This window comes from Coregonus lavaretus (assembly GCF_964263955.1).
Source record: "Coregonus lavaretus genome assembly, chromosome: 15".
NCBI classification, from domain to species: Eukaryota; Metazoa; Chordata; class Actinopteri; order Salmoniformes; family Salmonidae; genus Coregonus; species Coregonus lavaretus.
Window position 1 is genome coordinate 32,016,058 of NC_140002.1, and position 19,512 is coordinate 32,035,569.

Sequence of the window (19,512 nt, forward strand, 5' to 3'; positions counted from 1 at the left end):
ACTGCCAATGTTTGTCTATGGAGATTGCATGGCTGTGTGCTAAATTTTATACACCTGTCAGCAAACGGTGTGGCTGAAATAGCTGAATCCGCTAATTTGAAGGGGTGTCCACATACTTTTGTATAGTGTAGCTAGAGGGAGTAATCATACTGGGGCGACCGGAGGAGAGAAGGAGGCGAAATGGAGAGATGTCAGTTGCTCCTCTGTGGTTGTTGTTGGGGGAGTGGTAGGAGAGGAGTAGGGGTATGTGTGGGATAGATTGAGAGATGATGTACATCTTACGAGGTCATGTGAGGGAGAGGAACATATAGCGTATGCCCCAGACGGTCCACCCTCCCTTCTAAAGGATTCATCACCTGTTACAGATGAGAGTAAACTGAACCATACGGTCCATACCCACCATAAATCCTCAGGTCCAGTGCTTTTCCCATCATTCTCGGCAATGACTCAGCAGATCGAGTGTTATTCATCTCCCATGAAATCGATTCCATTGGTTTAGAGCAACATCTGTTCATTCCTCCCCTTGATGCATAGGAAAGGCAAGAGAAAGAGTGGAATGTGTATTACCCAATTGGAGCCCTTCAAGATAATAGAATAGGAGGAACACTGTTTTGGTCTTTACAAACTGGAACAAACATCAATCATCAGACTTAGATTGAGTCAAGCAAAGACCAATTTCATCCAAAGATTATATTTTCTTCTTGCATAAATAAAAGGTGAGACAAAACAAACTCACATAAATGCGCAGTGATGTGATGTACACAACATACAGCAACACTATGAGTGTAGATAAATAATAGTCTGGGGTGGCAGATACTAGTACTGTCTGTTAAAATCAAATCCTGTCCCCTCGTAGCAATAGTCACTTCAGTACAGCACTGCTCCTCTACATGGCAAACTGAGTAAACAAAGGAGAAGGGCGTTTCTTGACTCACTATATTAGGAAATGGATGCTCTGCATGCATCCTGTAAGCATTTAGGGCAGCACCTACGGCCTGCTGATTGGTATTGTACAATAAACACTTTTTTTCTTATCCTACTATATCTCTACATGAAAACCATGGCAATAGCAGCCAGAGTCTGCCTGCCAGCACTGGGTTTCACTGATACTGTATAAAACATCTTGTTTGAGATAAACTTGGAATCAAAATGTCTACAAGGCCTTGTATGCTGATTCAGTAATGGGTAAAAGTACATAGAGTATACATGTGGTACATTGAGCACATGCTGCATGTGCAGAAAGTGAATGCTGTGATACAGTGAAATAGGTTCCTCTGAGGAACATTGGGGATTTGTTTGTTCCATGTAAAACTCTGATTCTATAAGCCTGACAGTTCATTTCCTTCTGTGTCACTAGTACTACTAGTATGAGAGGCCCTTTAAACAATGGAGATCGTCACACCTGACAGATGAACGACTTCTTGAGTGTGTGTTCGTGCTTGATGCGAGCAAGAGAGCGTGCATGTGTTTATGTCTGTGCTCAACGATACTCTCTCACCACCTCTTTCAAGTAAACAGTACCAGGAAGTTTCCAAACCACAGCTTTGTATTCTCTGTCACGTCAATAAGCCACAACTTCACCAACACATGTATGGGCCCCGTGTAGCTCAGTTGGTAGAGCTTGGCGCTTGCAACGCCAGGGTTGTGGGTTCGATTCCCACAGGGGGCCAGTATGAAATAAAAAATAAAAAATATATGCACTCACTAACTGTAAGTCGCTCTGGATAAGAGCGTCTGCTAAATGACTAAAATGTAAAAATGTCTGCTGAGTTATAATACGGAAACAGAGGGTGTTCTACTGTATGTGCAGTGTAGAGGGGAAATGTAAACACTCATTTGTTGTCACTCTCTGCAGCCAAGGACAGTTTGTTCCTGAGAGAGCTCTACAGGGTTATGTTGAGCTCTGATATTATCTTCTGTGGTGCTTTGTTGCAGTGAGGGATATTCTCTAGTAGTAGGAGTCACTTAGGCCTCCTGTAGCTCAGTTGGTAGAGCATGGCGCTTGCAACGCCAGGGTTGTGGGTTTGATTCCCACAGGGGGCCAGTATGAAAAATGTATGCACTCACTAACTGTAAGTCGCTCTGGATAAGAGCGTCTGCTAAAATGTCAAATGTATTTAGGTCACGTAACAGATCCACCTCTACGCAGACGACACCATTTTGTATACATCTGGCCCTTCATTGGACACTGTGTTAACAAACCTCCAAACGAGCTTCAATGCCATACAACACTCCTTCCGTAGCCTCCAACTGCTCTTAAACACTAGTAAAACTAAATGCATGCTCTTTAATCGAACGCTGCTTGCACCCGTCCGCCCGACTAGAATCACTACTCTCCGCGGGTCTGACTTAGAATTTGTGGACAACTACAAATACCTAGGTGTCTGGTTAGACCGTAAACTCTCCTTCCAGACTCACATTAAGCATCTCCAATCCAAAGTTAAATGTAGAATCGGCTTCCTATTTCGCAACAAAGCCTCCTTCACTCATGCTGCCAAACATGCCCTCGTAAAACTGACTATCCTACCGATCCTTGACTTCGGCGATGTCATTTACAAAATAGCCTCCAACACTCTACTCAGCAAATTGGATGTAGTCTATCACAGTCCCATCCGTTTGGTCACCAAAGCCCCATATCCTACCCACCATTGTGACCTGTAGGCTCTCGTTGGCTGGCCCTCACTACATATTCGTCGCCAAATCCACTGGCTCCAGGTCATCTATAAATCACTGCTAGGCAAATCCCCGCCTTATCTTAGCTCATTGGTCACCATAGCAACACCCACCTATAGTATACGCTCCAGCAGGTATATCTCACTGGTCATCCCCAAAGCCAACACCTCCTTTGGCCGCCACTCCTTCCAGTTCTCTGCTGCTAATGACTGGAACGAACTGCAAAAATCTCTGAAGCTGGAGACTTATCTCCCTCACTAACTTTAAGCATCAGTTGTCAGAGCAGCTTACCGATCACTGCACCTGTACACAGCCCATCTGTAATTAGCCCACCCAACTACCTCATCCCCATATTGTTATTTATTTTGCTCATTTGCACCCCAGTATCTCTAATTGCACATCATCTTCTGCACATCTATCACTCCAGTGTTAATACTAAATTGTAATTATTTTGCACTATGGCCTATTTATTGCCTTACCTCCATAACTTACTACATTTGCACACACTGTATATAGATTTTCTATTGTGTTATTGACTGTATGTTTTTGTTTATCCCATGTGTAACTCTGTGTTGTTGTTGTTTTTATCACACTGCTTTGTTTTTATCTTGGCCAGGTCGCAGTTGTAAATGAGAACTAAAAAACAGATGACATGACCATATACATAGGGGATGACTCTGTGACACCTGTGGTCCTCTGTAGCTCAGCTGGTAGAGCACGGCGCTTGTAACGCCAAGGTAGTGGGTTCGATCCCCGGGACCACCCATACACAAAAAATAAATAAAAATGTATGCACGCATGACTGTAAGTCGCTTTGGATAAAAGCGTCTGCTAAATGGCTTATTATTATTATTATTAGTATTACTCTATTTGCATTAATGACAGTTTACATACTTTCAGGATAGAGGAAGATATCTGTTTGAGTATAAAAGGTTAACTAAAGGACATAGCAGTAACCAGGGTTGTTGCCTGTGTTCTTCATGATTACATAATATGTGTGCTGTTACCTCATGGCATTCAACTCCTCAAAGGGGAGCTCAGCAATATCAACCTCCATCCTGGTCAGGGGGGAAGGGAATGATGGGGGAGATTGAAGCAATTATGATGATGGCATGGTGTAACAACCTCTGCTGCCACAGACACACAAGAACATACACACATCATTGCACATGTCAGTACTGAGGCTATTTCTTAATTGATTTGACTGCGGAGTCAGAAGGTGTGTATAAAAAGGAGGACACTGCTCATCTCTGCCCTGCGTCACACTGCGTTCTACTGGTTACTGTATGGTAGTGCCCCTCAGTAATATACTTCCCCTCCTTTTATTGATGCACACTTGCACACACATGTGTACATACCTCTTTGCAGGGAACTGATGCCTTTCACCTATATATATATATATATATATATATATATATATATATATATATATAGGGCTGTCAAATGATAAAAAATTTTAATCAAATTAATCAGAATTTTCAGTGGATTAATCATGATTAATCACTATTTGCAATTACACCTGAATCCTAACCATTTTTTTTCTGAAATGCATACCAAAAGATAAATAACAGGACACAGATACATAATTTTCATATTATGTCTGTTTATTAACACAGCCAAATAATGGTGTTTTAAATCAAGCTGAAACATACTACACACCATAATATTTGTCTTTGTAATGTTCCATCACTTCCTCTTTGGCATTCCTCTTAACCAGGATGTACAATTTACAGTATTCAATTGAACAGAAAGCAATAAATGTAGTCAAATCATAACAGTGACCTACCACATTTTTGCACAATTTGAGTCATCTGTGGAAAAAAACATTTTCAATAAAACTTTTAAATCAAACCAAAGAACAATCTTTTACCTTTTCCTCCATTCTTTAATCCAGTTGCTCAAAAATCCAGTTGCTAACTACTATAACATGTTGCACTGAAACTGGTCTTTTTGTTTGAACATCACCTTTCAAATCTACTGAGCTTCATCATCTTTCAGCCAGTTGCTGAGGCAAACTAACTTGTTCACATTTTCTGAAAGTAAAGCTGACCTTTTCTTGTTCACAATGTGACCTGCAACTGAGAAAAGTCGTTCACAGGGAACAGTGGTTGCAGGAGTGGCTAGATATCAAATTATCTGAGGTTGATTTTGTTAATTGCCTGCAAACATTCAGCGTGGTCTGGCGCAAACCACTTGCTGAATCTGACGGCCCAGCAAACGCATGTTTGGCGTTGACATGGTACTTCAAGCTTGAACAGCTCCGGTGAAATTGAAACTCCTTCTTACAAATCTTGCAAATAACCTTGTACTTGTTAACTGTCCAATCATCATTCTTTTTATATTTGAATCCGTCAATAGGCCCACTTTGCTCACCTTGCTCCATCTCGCCTCTAGCTCCCAACCACTTTCCTGACCTGAATAATTTGTCACACTGCGCATGCGTGAAATGCGTTAAAAAAATTGACGTAATTAACAGCAAACAACTAATTAACGTCGTTAACGCGCTATTTTTGACAGCCCTAATATATATATATATATATATATATATATATATATATATATATATATATATATATTATATTAACTTGCACCGCAGGGATGATGATGATGATGATGATGATTAGGTGTCCAGTTGTTATGACTGTTATGATTATTACCGTTGGTATTATGACAATGATTATAATTTCGGTAAAATGATTACGTAATCTTTTATCTAGGTTCTGCGCTTTACATATGGCAAGCTATGTTTTCTGGGAAATGTAGTTTTTGTATGTCTGTATCTCGATGGTTTAGTTGAGAATGGTGTACAGTGTGCAGACATATCCCAGAGTGCAATGTGGCAAACGGGTTGTGGGAGGGAATTGGTTGTGTCGTGAGAGGAGAACAGTCTTTGCTAAATTTGCAGATTTATTTTCAATTTGTTGCTGCGAAAAAGCTACCCGGTATTGGAAGAAAATCGTAGCGTATAGTTGGTTCGAAGGAGGGGCAATATTTGGTAGTTGACTGAACGGCCTTGGCTCCGCGTTCGACTGAATGGAGAAACAGCTGCATTTGAATTTGTTAGCCTCCAGACCTCCAGTGCCAGGAGGTTTGCAGTCAGGGTCTAAAATGAGAATGGGGTGAGTTCATAGTCAGTAACGTTAGTTGAGGTGGTTGGCGAGGTTATCTCTGATAGTTGTCTGGCTCTAGTAGCTAAGCACTGCAACTGGAGAATGCGTAGCTAACTAACATGAGGCAACAACAGTCTCTTTCTATGTTTAACTGTGGTAGAGCTAACGTTAGCTAGCTAAGTTCACAACATTGCTAGCAAGCTAAATGGGTAACGTTAGCAAGCTAGCTAAAGTAACAGTTCAATATATCTGACAATTGACATTGGTTACTGAAACTAGTGAGGCGTTTCAATTATATTATCTTGTCGTGAACAATGCTCTTATTCTCGTGTTGTTCCATTCAAGTGCGACAGCCAGCTGGTAGTGACAGGTCAGAAGGCTATCATCATCAGTAACTTGAGTCCCAGTCAAGTGACCGTTATGAAAGCAGTTGCTAAATGTGCTAGCTACGACTCTTTTATGGGTTATGCTGCCTCCATATACTTAAATATTGTTATTTGAGTGTATACTGGGCTTGAGCTAGGGGATAATGTAGGACTGACTACACTGTTTGTTTAAAATGATATTTCTGTTTCTTATACTCCACCTGACACAGACCTGGACGGAAGAGAGACTTCACCCCTTTGTCCTGGAGTCAATACTTTGAAACGATGGAAGATGTAGAAGTGGAAAACGATAATGGCAAAGATATATCCTTTACTGCGAAGCCCATAAACTTGCTACTGTACTTCTACACATTGAATATAACCATGAATGATGTATCTTATTTTTGAAACACTGAAGAGAAGGCCTTTCATACAGTGTGTAAATCCTGATCCAGTGCATCATAAGCATATATCTTCATTGTGAATGTGTCTCAGGGTTTCCGTTAGGAAAATGTTGGGTGTGTAAGAGACAATTTATGCTTGATCTGAAAATGTGGTCGGAGTCCGTATGGAGGGTGTGTCGCAGTTGCGGAGCCTCAGAAGTCATGCAGAGGCCAAATTGAACTATGTACTGCATCACCATGCAATGCGGTGGGCTCCATGTCCATATAGCTCTGCATTGACATGATTGGTTGACAGTAGGTGGGGGCAGGAGGTCCTGTATAAACACAAACTCACTTCCTTGACTACAGCTCAGCACTTCTCCGCGAAGAGCAAGAAGTATGAATGCCCTGCCTTCTGCAGAGGCCGTATCGCCGTAAATGCTGCACGGCCAATGCAGACGGCGGATTGACCATGCAGTGCCTTTAAGAACCCATTAGGGCGTCCACCCACGGTGCTCAGAATGACAAATCACATTTGGATTATGGTAATTCATTTTAACAGAACATGCAACTCCTGTGATGAAGCAGCCAATAAAACGTCATTTTCAAACAATTGCCAAAATGCAATTAGCAGGAAAACACCATTCTAAACAGCGCACCTGATAGCTGTTCCATATGTTAGAAACTTAGAAAGAGGGTTCATCTAAAGATGCAACAACTAGGATGGGTTGCTAATATGACTAGGGTGGTGCCGTTGGCTCCTGGACAACAATAGAAGTTGAGATGAAAACCAATAGAACAGGAGAGAAATGGCATAGCGGTGGATCCAATAGGGAAGTAAATGGATATATGACTTGGCCACAGCGAAATCGAGGATCATTAACTTATTTTAAAAAATAAATAGCTGTGGATTGTTTTAAATCACAAGCTCGTAGACCTGTGCCTATTTAGGGATGGCCGCAATTTGGGCAGCGCCGGTGGCAATAGGCCTAGCTGATTATTGAGTTGCGGCTGACAGTGAATAGCATCTTAAAAATGTGTGAAGATAATGTGCCTTGAGCAGTGGCGATTTTGGCATGAAAATCTTGGTGGGGCAAACTCATCTTTTTTATTCTTTTTTATGCATGCATGCAAGCAAAGCCACAACACAACACCAAACAATACATGAATTGCACTATAACGTTGACAAACGGTGCCCACAAACTGTTAGGGCCTACATAAAGCTGTCCCAACAGCAGAGCTTTCTTTTCAGCACCATGGAGTGAATCCTTACCAACGCTAGACCTGGCTATCAGCAGAGCCTTGTCTGGAAGCGAAACCGTTAATTTAGCCTCATTTACTGCCTTTTTAAAAACCATAGCTGATATGGCTGACTTGCTTAAACAAATGTGGTTACTACTGACAATTGAGATCTACAAACTATGGCTTAAGGGAATGATGAGCGGATAAGAGACAATCCGTAATTTCTATTAGGACATTAATGAGTGAGTAAGACGGATGTAGTCAATATAACTATTTGTTATTACGACAGACTTCAGAACCTGGGCCGTTCTTTCAGTTTTCTCCCTGTACACCAAGTCAGAACCGTGGGATAAATAACGGGGGCATATAAGCAGATAATGAATGCTCTTACAATATTCGATGATGACATTTCTCTAAAATAGGCTATAGGCTACATGTGCACCACCAAGTCAGAATAGTAGGCTACGTTCTGAGGGTGAAAGGGACCAAATTATTATGGTGAGGCACATGGGCTACTAACAGCTTACTACACAACATACACTTAGTATTACTTTCTTAGCTACAGTATACGTATCTCCCTGGCATATTACATCATTTATGCGGCAGCATACAAGACATTTCTCGACTCACCGTTGTGCTGTGCTCACTTGAACAGGAAGGTGGCGCGGTTGTCCATCTGGTGGGCAAATTTTGTCATGAAACTTTGTCATCAAAGTCTTGCATTCTCTGGATTTATGGTGCTCAAGACAACTGGGAACTCTGAGAAAAACAAGGTCAAATCATGTCAGTGATCTTCGGGTCGGAGCTTTAGAAAGAGGCCAGAGTTCCCGACTTGGAATTCCAAGTTTGATGACTGTTCAAAATGTATTTTCCCAGTCAGAGCTCGTTTTTTTACGAGTTCCCAGTTGTCTTGAACTCACTGAAGTCTGAGATTTCCCAGTTCCGAGTTTCCAGTTGTTTTGAACGCGGCAGAAGTCATGCTGGATTGACAGCATGGCCAATGTATTCAATATTTTCTGGCCCATGGTGTTGCGTGTGAATCTTTATCCTTTTAGGCTTGGAAAAGACACCCTTAAACCCAGACTTGGACCACACATCCTCTCCACCGAATAGCAGGCAGGGGAAGCAAAATAGTGATTGCTTTGCAACGCTTGCAGTTAGCCACTGATTCCTTCCAAACCACTCATTGTTGAATTTGCGATTTCCGACTTGTTGTTTAATGTTTATGTCCAATGGCCGATGAGCACCGATACGTTTTATCTATAATTTCTCTTCATATGACAAGGATTGAAAAGGATTTGCCAGTAGATTGTCGACGTGATTCATGATGATGACGGCTTGCTAGCTAAGATTTTGAAAGTATGATGTTGACATGATCAGTCCAATCAAAGCTATGGTAGATGCAGTGCATTCAGAAATTATTCAGACACCTTCACTTTTTCCACATTTGTTACGTTAGCCTTATTCTGAAATTGATTAAATCGTTTTTTCCCCTCATCAATCTACACACAATACCCCATAATGACAAAGCAAAAACTATTTTAGGATTTTTTTTTTTGCACATTTATTTAAAATAAAAAATGGATCAAATTTACATAAGTATTCAGACCTTTTACTCAGTTCTTTGTAGAAGCACCTTTTGCAGCGATTACAGCCTCAAGTCTTCTTGGGTATGACGCTACAAGCTTGGCACACCTGTATTTGGGGAGTTTCTCCATAAAAAATACTGCAGATCCTCTCAAGCTCTGTCAGGTTGGATTGGGAGCGTTGCAGGACAGCTATTTTAAGGTCTCTCCAGAGGTGTTCGATCGGGTTCAAGTCCGGGCTCTGGCTGGGCCACTCAAGGACATTCAGAGACGTATCCCGAAGCCACTCCTGCGTTGTCTTGGCTGTGTGCTTAGGGTCATTGTCCTGTTGGAAGGTGAACCTTCGTCCCAGTTTGAGGTCCTGAGCATTCTGGAGCAGGTTTTCATCAAGGATCTCTCTGTACTTTACTCCGTTAATCTTTCCCTCGATCCTGACTAGTCTCCCAGTCCCTGCCGCTGAAAAACATCCCAACAGCATGATGCTGCCACCACCATGCTTCACCGTAGGGATGGTGCCTGGTTTCCTCCAGACGTGACGCTTGGCATTCAGGCCAAAGAGTTCAATCTTGGTTTCATCAGACCAGAGAATCTTGTTTCTCATGGTCTGAGATTCTTTAGGTGCATTTTGGCAAACTCCAAGCGGACTGTCATGTGCCTTTTACTGAGTAGTGGCTTCCGTCTGGCCACTACCATAAAGGCCTGATTGGTGGAGTGCTGCAGAGATGGTTGTCCTTCTGGAAGGTTCTCCCATCTCCACAGAGGAACTCTGGAGCTCTGTCAGAGTGACAATCAGGTTCTTGGTCACCTACCTGACCAAGGCCCTTCTCCCCCGATTGCTCAGGAAGAGTCTTGGTGGCCAAGAACGATTGAGGCCACTGTGTTCTTGGGGACCTTCAATGCTGCAGAATTTTTTTGGTTCCCTTCCCCAGATCTGTGCCTCGACACAATCCTGGCTTGGAACTCTACATACAATTCCTTCGACCTCATGGCTTGGTTTTTGCTCTGACATGCACTGTCAACTGTGGGACCTTTTATATAGACAGGTGTGTGTGTGCCTTTCCAAATAATGTCCAATCAATTGAATTGACCACAGGTGGACTCCAATGAAGTTGTAGAAACATCTCAAGGATGATCAATGGAAACAAGATGCACCTGAGCTCAATTTCGAGTCTCATTATTTTTTTTAAATTAGCAAACATTTTTCAATCTGTTTTTCGCTTTGCCGTTATGGGGTAGTGTGTGTAGATTGATGAGAAAAAATTATTTAAGCAATTTTATAATAAGGCTGTAATGTAACAAAATGTGGAAATAGTGAAGGTCTGAATACTTTCTGAATGCACTTTATAACGTGATTTGACATAATTGTATCTGTAAATCTATGGCAGCACCCAAGGGGGCTTGAACTTTCTAGCTCTCCCTGTAGATTTTGCAGTGGGGTGGGGCTCGAAACAGGCGGGGCTCTGCCCCACCTGGCCTGAATGACGTGTTGCTATTGGACTTGAGTATAATTTTAAATGTTGAGACAAGAAGGGGAGGGGTGTGGCGAAGATATAGGCGAGTAATTCTCTAGAATAGCTCAGCTGTCTCCTGCTAATTCTTGCGCATTTATTTTGTGAATTGTATGCCTTTTTGATTAATTCCCCATTACATATGTCACCAGTAGTAAATGTACCATTAATCCCTATCATTTGGTTACATTAATTTATGTTGATGTATTAATTACAGTGTGGGCGGCAGGTAGCTTAGTGGTTAAGAGCGTTGTGCCAGTAAGCGAAAGGTCGCTGGTTCTAATCCCAGAGCCGACTAGGTGAAAAATCTGTTGATGTGCCCTTGAGCAAGGCACTTAACCCTAATTGCTCCTGTAAGTCGCTCTGGATAAGATCTTCTGCTAAATTACTAAAATGTAAATGTAATTTTTTTTAAATATAGCGTTTTCATTTTCGTAGAGTGGAAACTTTTGCAAAGTTCACAACCCTCTACACTTGTGAGAAACAAGTTTTGGTTTATTTCATAACCATAATTTACAAGATTTGTCAATATTTCATTGTCTTTTCTTTGGAGTGCTCCATATGAGCATGTGTCTGATTTCTCTGTCCTGATAATGTTGAGGGAGCTGGCGCGCCTGAGCACGCATAGATGTGGGAAATGTAGGAAAGTGTTTTTTTTTTTTTTTTTTTTTCATCCACTGCTAATGGTAATATATTAAAACTATAGTTCCTCACAGTAAGCTATTTTAAAAATCTTTCCAACAATCTCCCCCTCTAATCACCAATCCTCAGTGTGAAATAGCAATGTAAGTTATAGGCCAACTGCTGCATTGGCCTATATGCTATGAGTTCCATGCGCTCATTTCTTTAGCTGCAGAATGGATCACGGTGTATCAATGTGTCCATATGGCAGAGGCTGGTGATCTCGCATTAGTTGACTTAACTTTTAGATTTGTATAATTTTAATTCAGATTTTTATGATTAACCACGTGACAATGATTTTGAGAAAGAAAATGCGCTAATGAAAATCATAATTGCCACGCAGAATGGTACAAATGGTAGGCTAAATTGTAAGCTTCCCCAAACTTGAAACTCACGCGCCGCCTATGAAGTCTTTATAAAATACTTGCCTCCATGTTTCCATGGTTGGATTTTGCCTATAGGCTACTTTGAAGCAAGCTAAGACATTCCTCATAATATGAAATAAAACATTCAGGTTTCAAACAATTAAATATGTTTTGTTTTCAAAATGCATACTGTCTCCAGCTCACATTGTAAAGTGGTGGGTGACGCGCTGATAGACTGTTTCCTGCAGTTGAATGGTGAATGGGAGGCGCGCTTCAATTACCAGAAATAAAAATGGTAGCTATTTTTAATCATGCACCAAAACTGTTCTTAACAGGCAATTGCATTTAGAATTGTTATGCAATGAATGGGCTGAGGAGCAGCAGAAGAAATCCCCCTCAAAATAGGTTCTGTATGTTGTGGACATAGTTTTGATAGTTGTTGGATAAATAAGATACATGATGACTAACGAAAATACACAGGCCAATTTTAATTCCACTAAATTATGCAAATTATCCTATAGACCGATAAGCATGAGGGTCAACTGTATTTACATCAACTGGTATTTCCATCAATGAATATAAAGCATTATTTTGCAATGGGATTTTTTCTCTCTCCTGGCAACAGTTTTATTTATTGTCTCTTCATTCTTTTATCGGCCAACAGCCAGCAATTGCCAGCTAACAGAAACTGTGTCTGTAGTCTATATTCCTTGACTGCTCTGCACACGTTCAGAATCTATAGCAGCGGCCAGCATGGTCCTGTGCTGCTCCTGCTTCATGGAGGAGGCCACTCTGCTCTCTCCTGGGCTGTGTTCACTGTGAGTAATACTATCAAATACCAGAAAGAGCACCCATCCTGTTTTAGGTACACACCAGTGGCAGTCAGTGCCGTTTTAAGATGAGGGAGGACAATTTGTTTTTGATGAGCATGGTCTTATTTCTATTACAGCATATTGGATGACACTCATTCATATTCCATTCACCCAGTTCAATGTAACAGCGATAGGTTTAGGCTACTACATGATACACACATTTTCCCTATACCCATCAGCGTGATGAATACACCCCTGATCATACGTAAACAGAGTTCACTCTCATAACAGCCACGTTGTAGTCCTTCTCTTCCCTTCGCTTGTGGACTTCAATGCACAACAAATCAGCTGTATGTGACCAGGCAAAAAAACCTTTCCACGCCAAACCTCTACAAACAGCCTACATCGTTGTCACAATATAAGCTAAAGAAAGGTCATAGTCAGCATAGCTAATAGAACTAATGCATTAGTAAACCCGCTACAATCATGCAGTAACATTTACATTTTTACATTTATGTCATTTAGCAGACGCTCTTATCCAGAGCGACTTACAGTTACTGAATACATATTTTTTTTATACTGGCCCCCCGTGGGAATCGAACCCACAACCCTGGCGTTGCAAACGCCATGCTCTTTCAACTGAGCTACATCCCTGCCGGCCATTCCCTCCCCTACCCTGGACGACGCTGGGCCAATTGTGCGCCGCCCATGAGTCTCCCGGTCACGGCCGGCTGCGACAGAGCCTGGATTCGAACCAGGATCTAGTGGCACAGTTAGCACTGCGATGCAGTGCCTTAGACCACTGCGCCACTCAGGAGACAACTAACGTTAGTGTACAGTCAGTAAGCAGTTACACCGGCGGGCCCGGTGGCAATAAATTAGTAATACCAAAAGCTTACCTTGACTTGGAAGAGTTCCAGTGTTGTGTTGGAAAGTCATAGCCAGCTAGCTAACATAGCATCCCTCTGTTTGAGCCAGGAGTTTGAATAGGCTAAACTAGCTAGCTGCATTTGATGGTAAGTAAGTGAAACTGAAAAATAATGACAATCTCTCTGTCTATTTCTCTCTTGCTTCTCCTTAATTTTGGAAGAAATTAATTTGTTAAAAACTGTTCAACTATTGTCTTTCTCTCTCTTTGAGTCAACTACTCACCACATTTTATACACTGCAGTTCTAGCTAGCTGTAGCTTATGCTTTCAGTACTAGATTTGTTCTCTGATCCTTTGATTGGGTGGACGTGAGCCTCCTAGGTTTTGTATTGAAGTCAATGTACCCAGAGGAGGACGGAAGCCAGCTGTCCTCCGGCTACATCATGGTGCTACCCTACAGAGTGCTGTTGAGGCTACTGTAGACCTTTGCAAAATGGTGTGTTTTAATTAGTTATTTGGTGACGTGATTATATTTACTATAGTTTTATCTAAAAAGGATAACTTTCTTTCATGTTTTACCATTTTAATTTGTATGAAATTCACTGAGGAGGATGGTCTTCCCTTTCCTCCTCTGAGGAGACTCCACTGGTACACACAATACCATCACAACATGTCTTGCATTTAAGGTTGTGTTAAGTGACTGTTGAAGGTGGAGCAGTATGTTTGTGAGCCTGCCTTATAACACAGATTGACATTCAGGCCAGAGTTAACAGTTTAAACAAAGTGGGTTTGTGTTTGCAGGAGGTGATATATAGCAGAATTAACTGCAGGGTGGTGGCTATGGACCTCAGGGCCCATGGTGAGTGGCTAACTCTTCCTCATGATAAAACACATTTCATCTGGTTACCTCATATTCATAGGATCAATAGTATTACTTTTTTTACTATTTTCTGTCCCACACAGGTGACACCAAAGTAAAGAATTCTGACGATCTCTCAGCGGAAACAATGGCCAAGTAAGTTGTTAGGTCATGAATTTTTGGGCTACAAACATTTACAGATACATTTACCCTCATGCTCTGTCATCATTCAGAGATGAGTGTTATGCAGGGAGAGTGATGGGGGATGTATTGTGTTGAGATGGTATGGGAGAGAAAAGGACAGGACAGGAGGCAGTGGTATAGGTGTACTGTAGGTGAAGAGAACCTGCTGGAGAGAGAGGAGGACTGAGTCAGATGAGCCATTTGCTGCTGCTGCCTCCCACTGAGACACTGATCTGCTGTTTGATGCAAGGAGGAAACAGGCTTGCTGCATCCCCCAAAATAGTGTTGTTTATATCAACAAAGTGCTTTCTATCTCTGCTCTGGAAACTAAGTGACAGAGATTCCTATATTGTCCATATTCTGTTGGCTGGGATTGTTTGAGGAGCTGTATAAGGCTGGTTTGTATGAGTGAGATTGTTCCAGCAGTTGATTGATGCTGGTTTTGTCTCCTCTCTCCACCAGGGACATTGGCAAAGTGGTTGAAGCACTCTATGGAGAAAACCCGCCTCCGATCATGATGATTGGACACAGCATGGGTGGAGCTATAGCAGTTCATACCGCTGCAGCCAACCACGTGCCATCGTTACTTGGCCTTTGTGTCATTGATGTCGTGGAAGGTGATTATAGTACTTGTGTTTTTTTGTCCCATGATCGAGACTTGTCATTTGATGATCAAACAAGCAGCAGTTGGGGAGCTGACAAAAGAGAAAATGATTAATTCATTGTTTTATATGCTTCTAGTAAACTATGATATGACACAGCTACAGTGGTGAGAACAAGTATTTGATACACTGCCGATTTTGCAGGTTTTCCTACTTAAAAAAAAAGCAGAAAATCACATTGTATGATTTTTAAGTAATTAATTTGCATTTTATTGAATGACATAAGTATTTGATACATCAGAAAAGCAGAACTTAATATATGGTACAGAAACCTTTGTTTGCAATTTCAGAGATCATACGTTTCCTGTAGGTCTTGACCAGGTTTGCACACACTGCAGCAGGGATTTTGACCCACTCCTCCATACAGACCTTCTCTAGATCCTTCAGGTTTCGGGGCTGTCGCTGGGCAATACAGACTTTCAGCTCCCTCCAAAGATTTTCTATTGGGTTCAGGTCTGGAGACTGGCTAGGCCACTCCAGGACCTTGAGATGCTTCTTACGGAGCCACTCCTTAGTTGCCCTGGCTGTGTGTTTTGGGTCGTTGTCATGCTGGAAGACCCAGCCACGACCCATCTTCAATGCTCTTACTGAGGGAAAGAGGTTGTTGGCCAAGATCTCGCGATACATGGCCCCATCCATCCTCCCCTCAATACGGTGCAGTCGTCCTGTCCCCTTTGCAGAAAAGCATCCCCAAAGAATGATGTTTCCACCTCCATGCTTCACGGTTGGGATGGTGTTCTTGGGGTTGTACTCATCCTTCTTCTTCCTCCAAACACGGCGAGTGGAGTTTAGACCAAAAAGCTCTATTTTTGTCTCATCAGACCACATGACCTTCTCCTATTCCTCCTCTGGATCATCCAGATGGTCATTGGGAAACTTCAGACGGGCCTGGACATGCGCTGGCTTGAGCAGGGGGACCTTGCGTGCGCTGCAGGATTTTAATCCATGACGGCGTAGTGTGTTACTAATGGTTTTCTTTGAGACTGTGGTCCCAGCTCCCTTCAGGTCATTGACCAGGTCCTGCCGTGTAGTTCTGAGCTGATCCCTCACCTTCCTCATGATCATTGATGCCCCACGAGGTGAGATCTTGCATGGAGCCCCAGACCGAGGGTGATTGACCGTCATCTTGAATTTCTTCCATTTTCTAATAATTGCGCCAACAGTTGTTGCCTTCTCAAGCTGCTTGCCTATTGTCCTGTAGCCCATCCCAGCCTTGTGCAGGTCTACAATTTTATCCCTGATGTCCTTACACAGCTCTCTGGTCAAGGCCATTGTGGAGAGGTTGGAGTCTGTTTGATTGAGTGTGTGGACAGGTGTCTTTTATACAGGTAACGAGTTCAAACAGGTGCAGTTAATACAGGTAATGAGTGGAGAACAGGAAGGCTTCTTAAAGAAAAACTAACAGGTCTGTGAGAGCCTGAATTCTTACTGGTTGGTACGTGATCAAATACTTATGTCATGCAATAAAATGCTAATTAATTACTTAAAAATCATACAACTTCACAGTTGAAGTGTACCTATGATAAAAATTACAGACCTCTACATGCTTTGTAAGTAGGAAAACCTGCAAAATCGGCAATGTATCAAATACTTGTTCTCCCCACTGTAGGTGTATTCATCAATTTTTTGATTGAGTGATTAGTTCATAATTTTTCTGTTATTGTGTTTATTCAGGCACAGCAATGGATGCCTTGAACAGTATGCAGAATTTCCTCAGGAGTCGACCAAAGACCTTTAAGTCTGTGGAGAATGCCATTGAGTGGAGGTGAGATGCTGTCCATACACGCAAAAGTGTACAAATACTAATCAAATACTTTACTAATAGAGCAAAATCCAAGTCATGTGTTCTTTGTTCTTGTCCGTCCCCCATCAGTGTGAAGAGTGGACAGATTCGAAACGTTGAGTCAGCCCGGGTGTCCATGGGAGGCCAGGTGAAAAAGTAAGTCTGGACTTAAATGAATCAACTTTAAGACGTGACTGTTCAGGACCTGTAACTAAACACAAGTCTTTACCTCCTCCATAGATGTGAGGAACCCCTCAACAGTCCAGTTGTCTCCAAGAGCATCGGCGAAGTCATCATTGAAGAGGAGGAGGAAGAAGAGGAAGGAGAATCCAACCACAAAAGGAAGAAGGAGGACGACCAAGAGGTCAGGGCTGGGCTGATTAGGGGGAAATGTTGTTGATTTAAAAAAAGATATGTTTTATACCTACAGTGTATTCAGACCCCTTTACTTTTTCCACATTTTGTTACGTTGCAGCCTGATTCTGAAATGGATTTAAATGTTTTTTTCCCCTCATCAATCTACACACAATACCCCATAATGACAAAGCAAAAACAGGTTTTTAGAATTTTCTGCACGTGTATTAAAGATAAAAACTGGAAATATTAAATTTACATAAGTATTCAGACCCTTTACTCAGTACCTTGTGTAAGCAGCTATTACAGCCTAGAGTCTTCTTGGGAATGACGCTACAAGCTTGGCACACCTGTATTGGGGAGTTTCTCCCATTCCTATTTGCAGATCCTCTCAAGCTCTGTCAGGTTGGAAGGGGAGCGTCGCAGCACAGCTACTTTCAGGTCTCTCCAGAGATGTTAGATCAGGTTCAAGTCCGGGCTCTGGCTGGGCCACTCAAGGACATTCAGAGACTTGTTCTGAAGCCACTTCTGCATTGTATTGGCTGTGTGCTTAGGGTCACTGTCCTGTTGAAGGTGAACCTTCGCCCTAGTCTGAGGTCCTGAGCGCTCTGGAGCAGGTTTTCATCAAGGATCTCTGTACTTTGCTCCGTTCATCTTTCCCTCGATCCTGACTAGTCTCCCAGTCCCTGCCGCTGAAAAACATCCCCACAGCATGATGCTGCCACCACCATGCTTAACCGTAGGGATGGTGCCTGGTTTCCTCCAGACGTGACTTTTGGCATTCAGGCCAAAGAGTTCAATCTTGGTTTCAACAGACCAGAGAATCTTGTTTCTCATGGTCTGAGATTCTTTAGGTGCCTTTTGGCAAACTCCAAGCGGGCTGTCATGTGCCTTTTACTGAGGAGTGGCTTCTGTCTGGCCACTCTACCATAAAGGCCTGATTGGTGGAGTGCTGCAGAGATAGTTGTCCTTCTGGAAGGTTCTCCCATCTCCACAGAGGAACTCTGGAGCTCTGTCAGAGTGACCATCGGGTTCTTGGTCACCTCCCTGACCAAGGCCCTTCTCCCCTGGTTGCTCAGTTTGGCCGGGCGGCCAGCTCTAGGAAGAGTCTTGGTGGTTCCAAACTTCTTCCATTTAAGAATGATGGAAGCCACTTGTGTTCTTGCTGCAGACATTTTTTCGGTACTCCTCCCCAGATCTGTGCCTCGACACAATCCTGTCTCGGAGCTCTACGGACAATTCCTTCGATCTCATGGCATGGTTTTTGCACAGACATGCACTGTCAATTGTAGGACCTTTTTATATAGACAGGTGTGTGCCTTTCCAAATCATGTCCAATCAAGTGAATTTACCACAAGTGGACTCCAATCAAGTTGTAGAAACATCTCACAGATGATCAATGGAAACAGGATGCACCTGAGCTAAATTCAGACTCTCATAGCAAAGGGTCTGAGTACTTATGTAAATAAGTTATTTACGTATTTTTAATACATTTGCAAAAATATCTAAACCTGTTTTTGCTTTGTCATTATGGGTTATTGTGTGTAGATTGAGGGGGAAAAATAATCCATTTTAGAATAAGGCTGTAACGCAACAAAATGTGGAAAAAGGGAAAGGGGTCTGAATACTTTCCTAATGCACTGTATGTATTCAGGTGTGTTTGTATGCATGAGTCTTCTTAGGCATTAGTGATTGGGTCGTTCCACAAATTCGGTGCCTGTTGAGAAGTGTAACTTGGTCAAAAATACTTTGAATTTCACCACATTTTTACATTGTCATAACAAGCACATGTTCAACTTCATAAAACAAATGTTTTCCCCATCTCCAGAGGTTGAATTAAAAAAATATAGTAAGTGCCAAATAAAGTAACAGGGTTGATGATTTTTTCTTAAATCAGACATGAATCTCCTTGTGACAGGGGGAATGAAAGCTCAACAGGGAGTGGCAATTCAATGCTAGCTTCACAAGAAAATTATATTGTTCAAACATTTCTAGCCTGTCTATCTATGGGTAACAGGGTTGACGTGTTATGCTCGATCCGCTCAGTTTCCCACCACAAAACACCAGAAAATGGCCT

The 19,512-nt window shown here is 42.2% G+C and overlaps 1 protein-coding gene across 3 annotated transcripts in view; it reads left to right on the top strand.

Annotated features, from left to right (window-relative positions):
• The window catches only part of LOC311142100 (protein phosphatase methylesterase 1-like), a 68,058-nt gene that overhangs the window by 45,073 nt on the left and 3,473 nt on the right, over positions 1–19,512 (top strand). For 2 of the 3 annotated variants that reach the window (XM_084177686.1, XM_084177687.1), the window contains 8 exons: positions 6,379–6,472; positions 12,639–12,731; positions 14,396–14,453; positions 14,558–14,609; positions 15,099–15,253; positions 16,973–17,063; positions 17,172–17,237; positions 17,322–17,445. In XM_084177686.1, coding sequence (XP_084033812.1) covers positions 6,434–6,472; positions 12,639–12,731; positions 14,396–14,453; positions 14,558–14,609; positions 15,099–15,253; positions 16,973–17,063; positions 17,172–17,237; positions 17,322–17,445 — 678 coding nt within the window. In that variant the 5' untranslated portion in view covers positions 6,379–6,433. Of the gene's footprint in view, positions 1–5,424; positions 5,793–6,378; positions 6,473–12,638; positions 12,732–14,395; positions 14,454–14,557; positions 14,610–15,098; positions 15,254–16,972; positions 17,064–17,171; positions 17,238–17,321; positions 17,446–19,512 lie in introns of those variants that run through there. The other variant, XM_084177685.1, reaches the window with a different exon arrangement.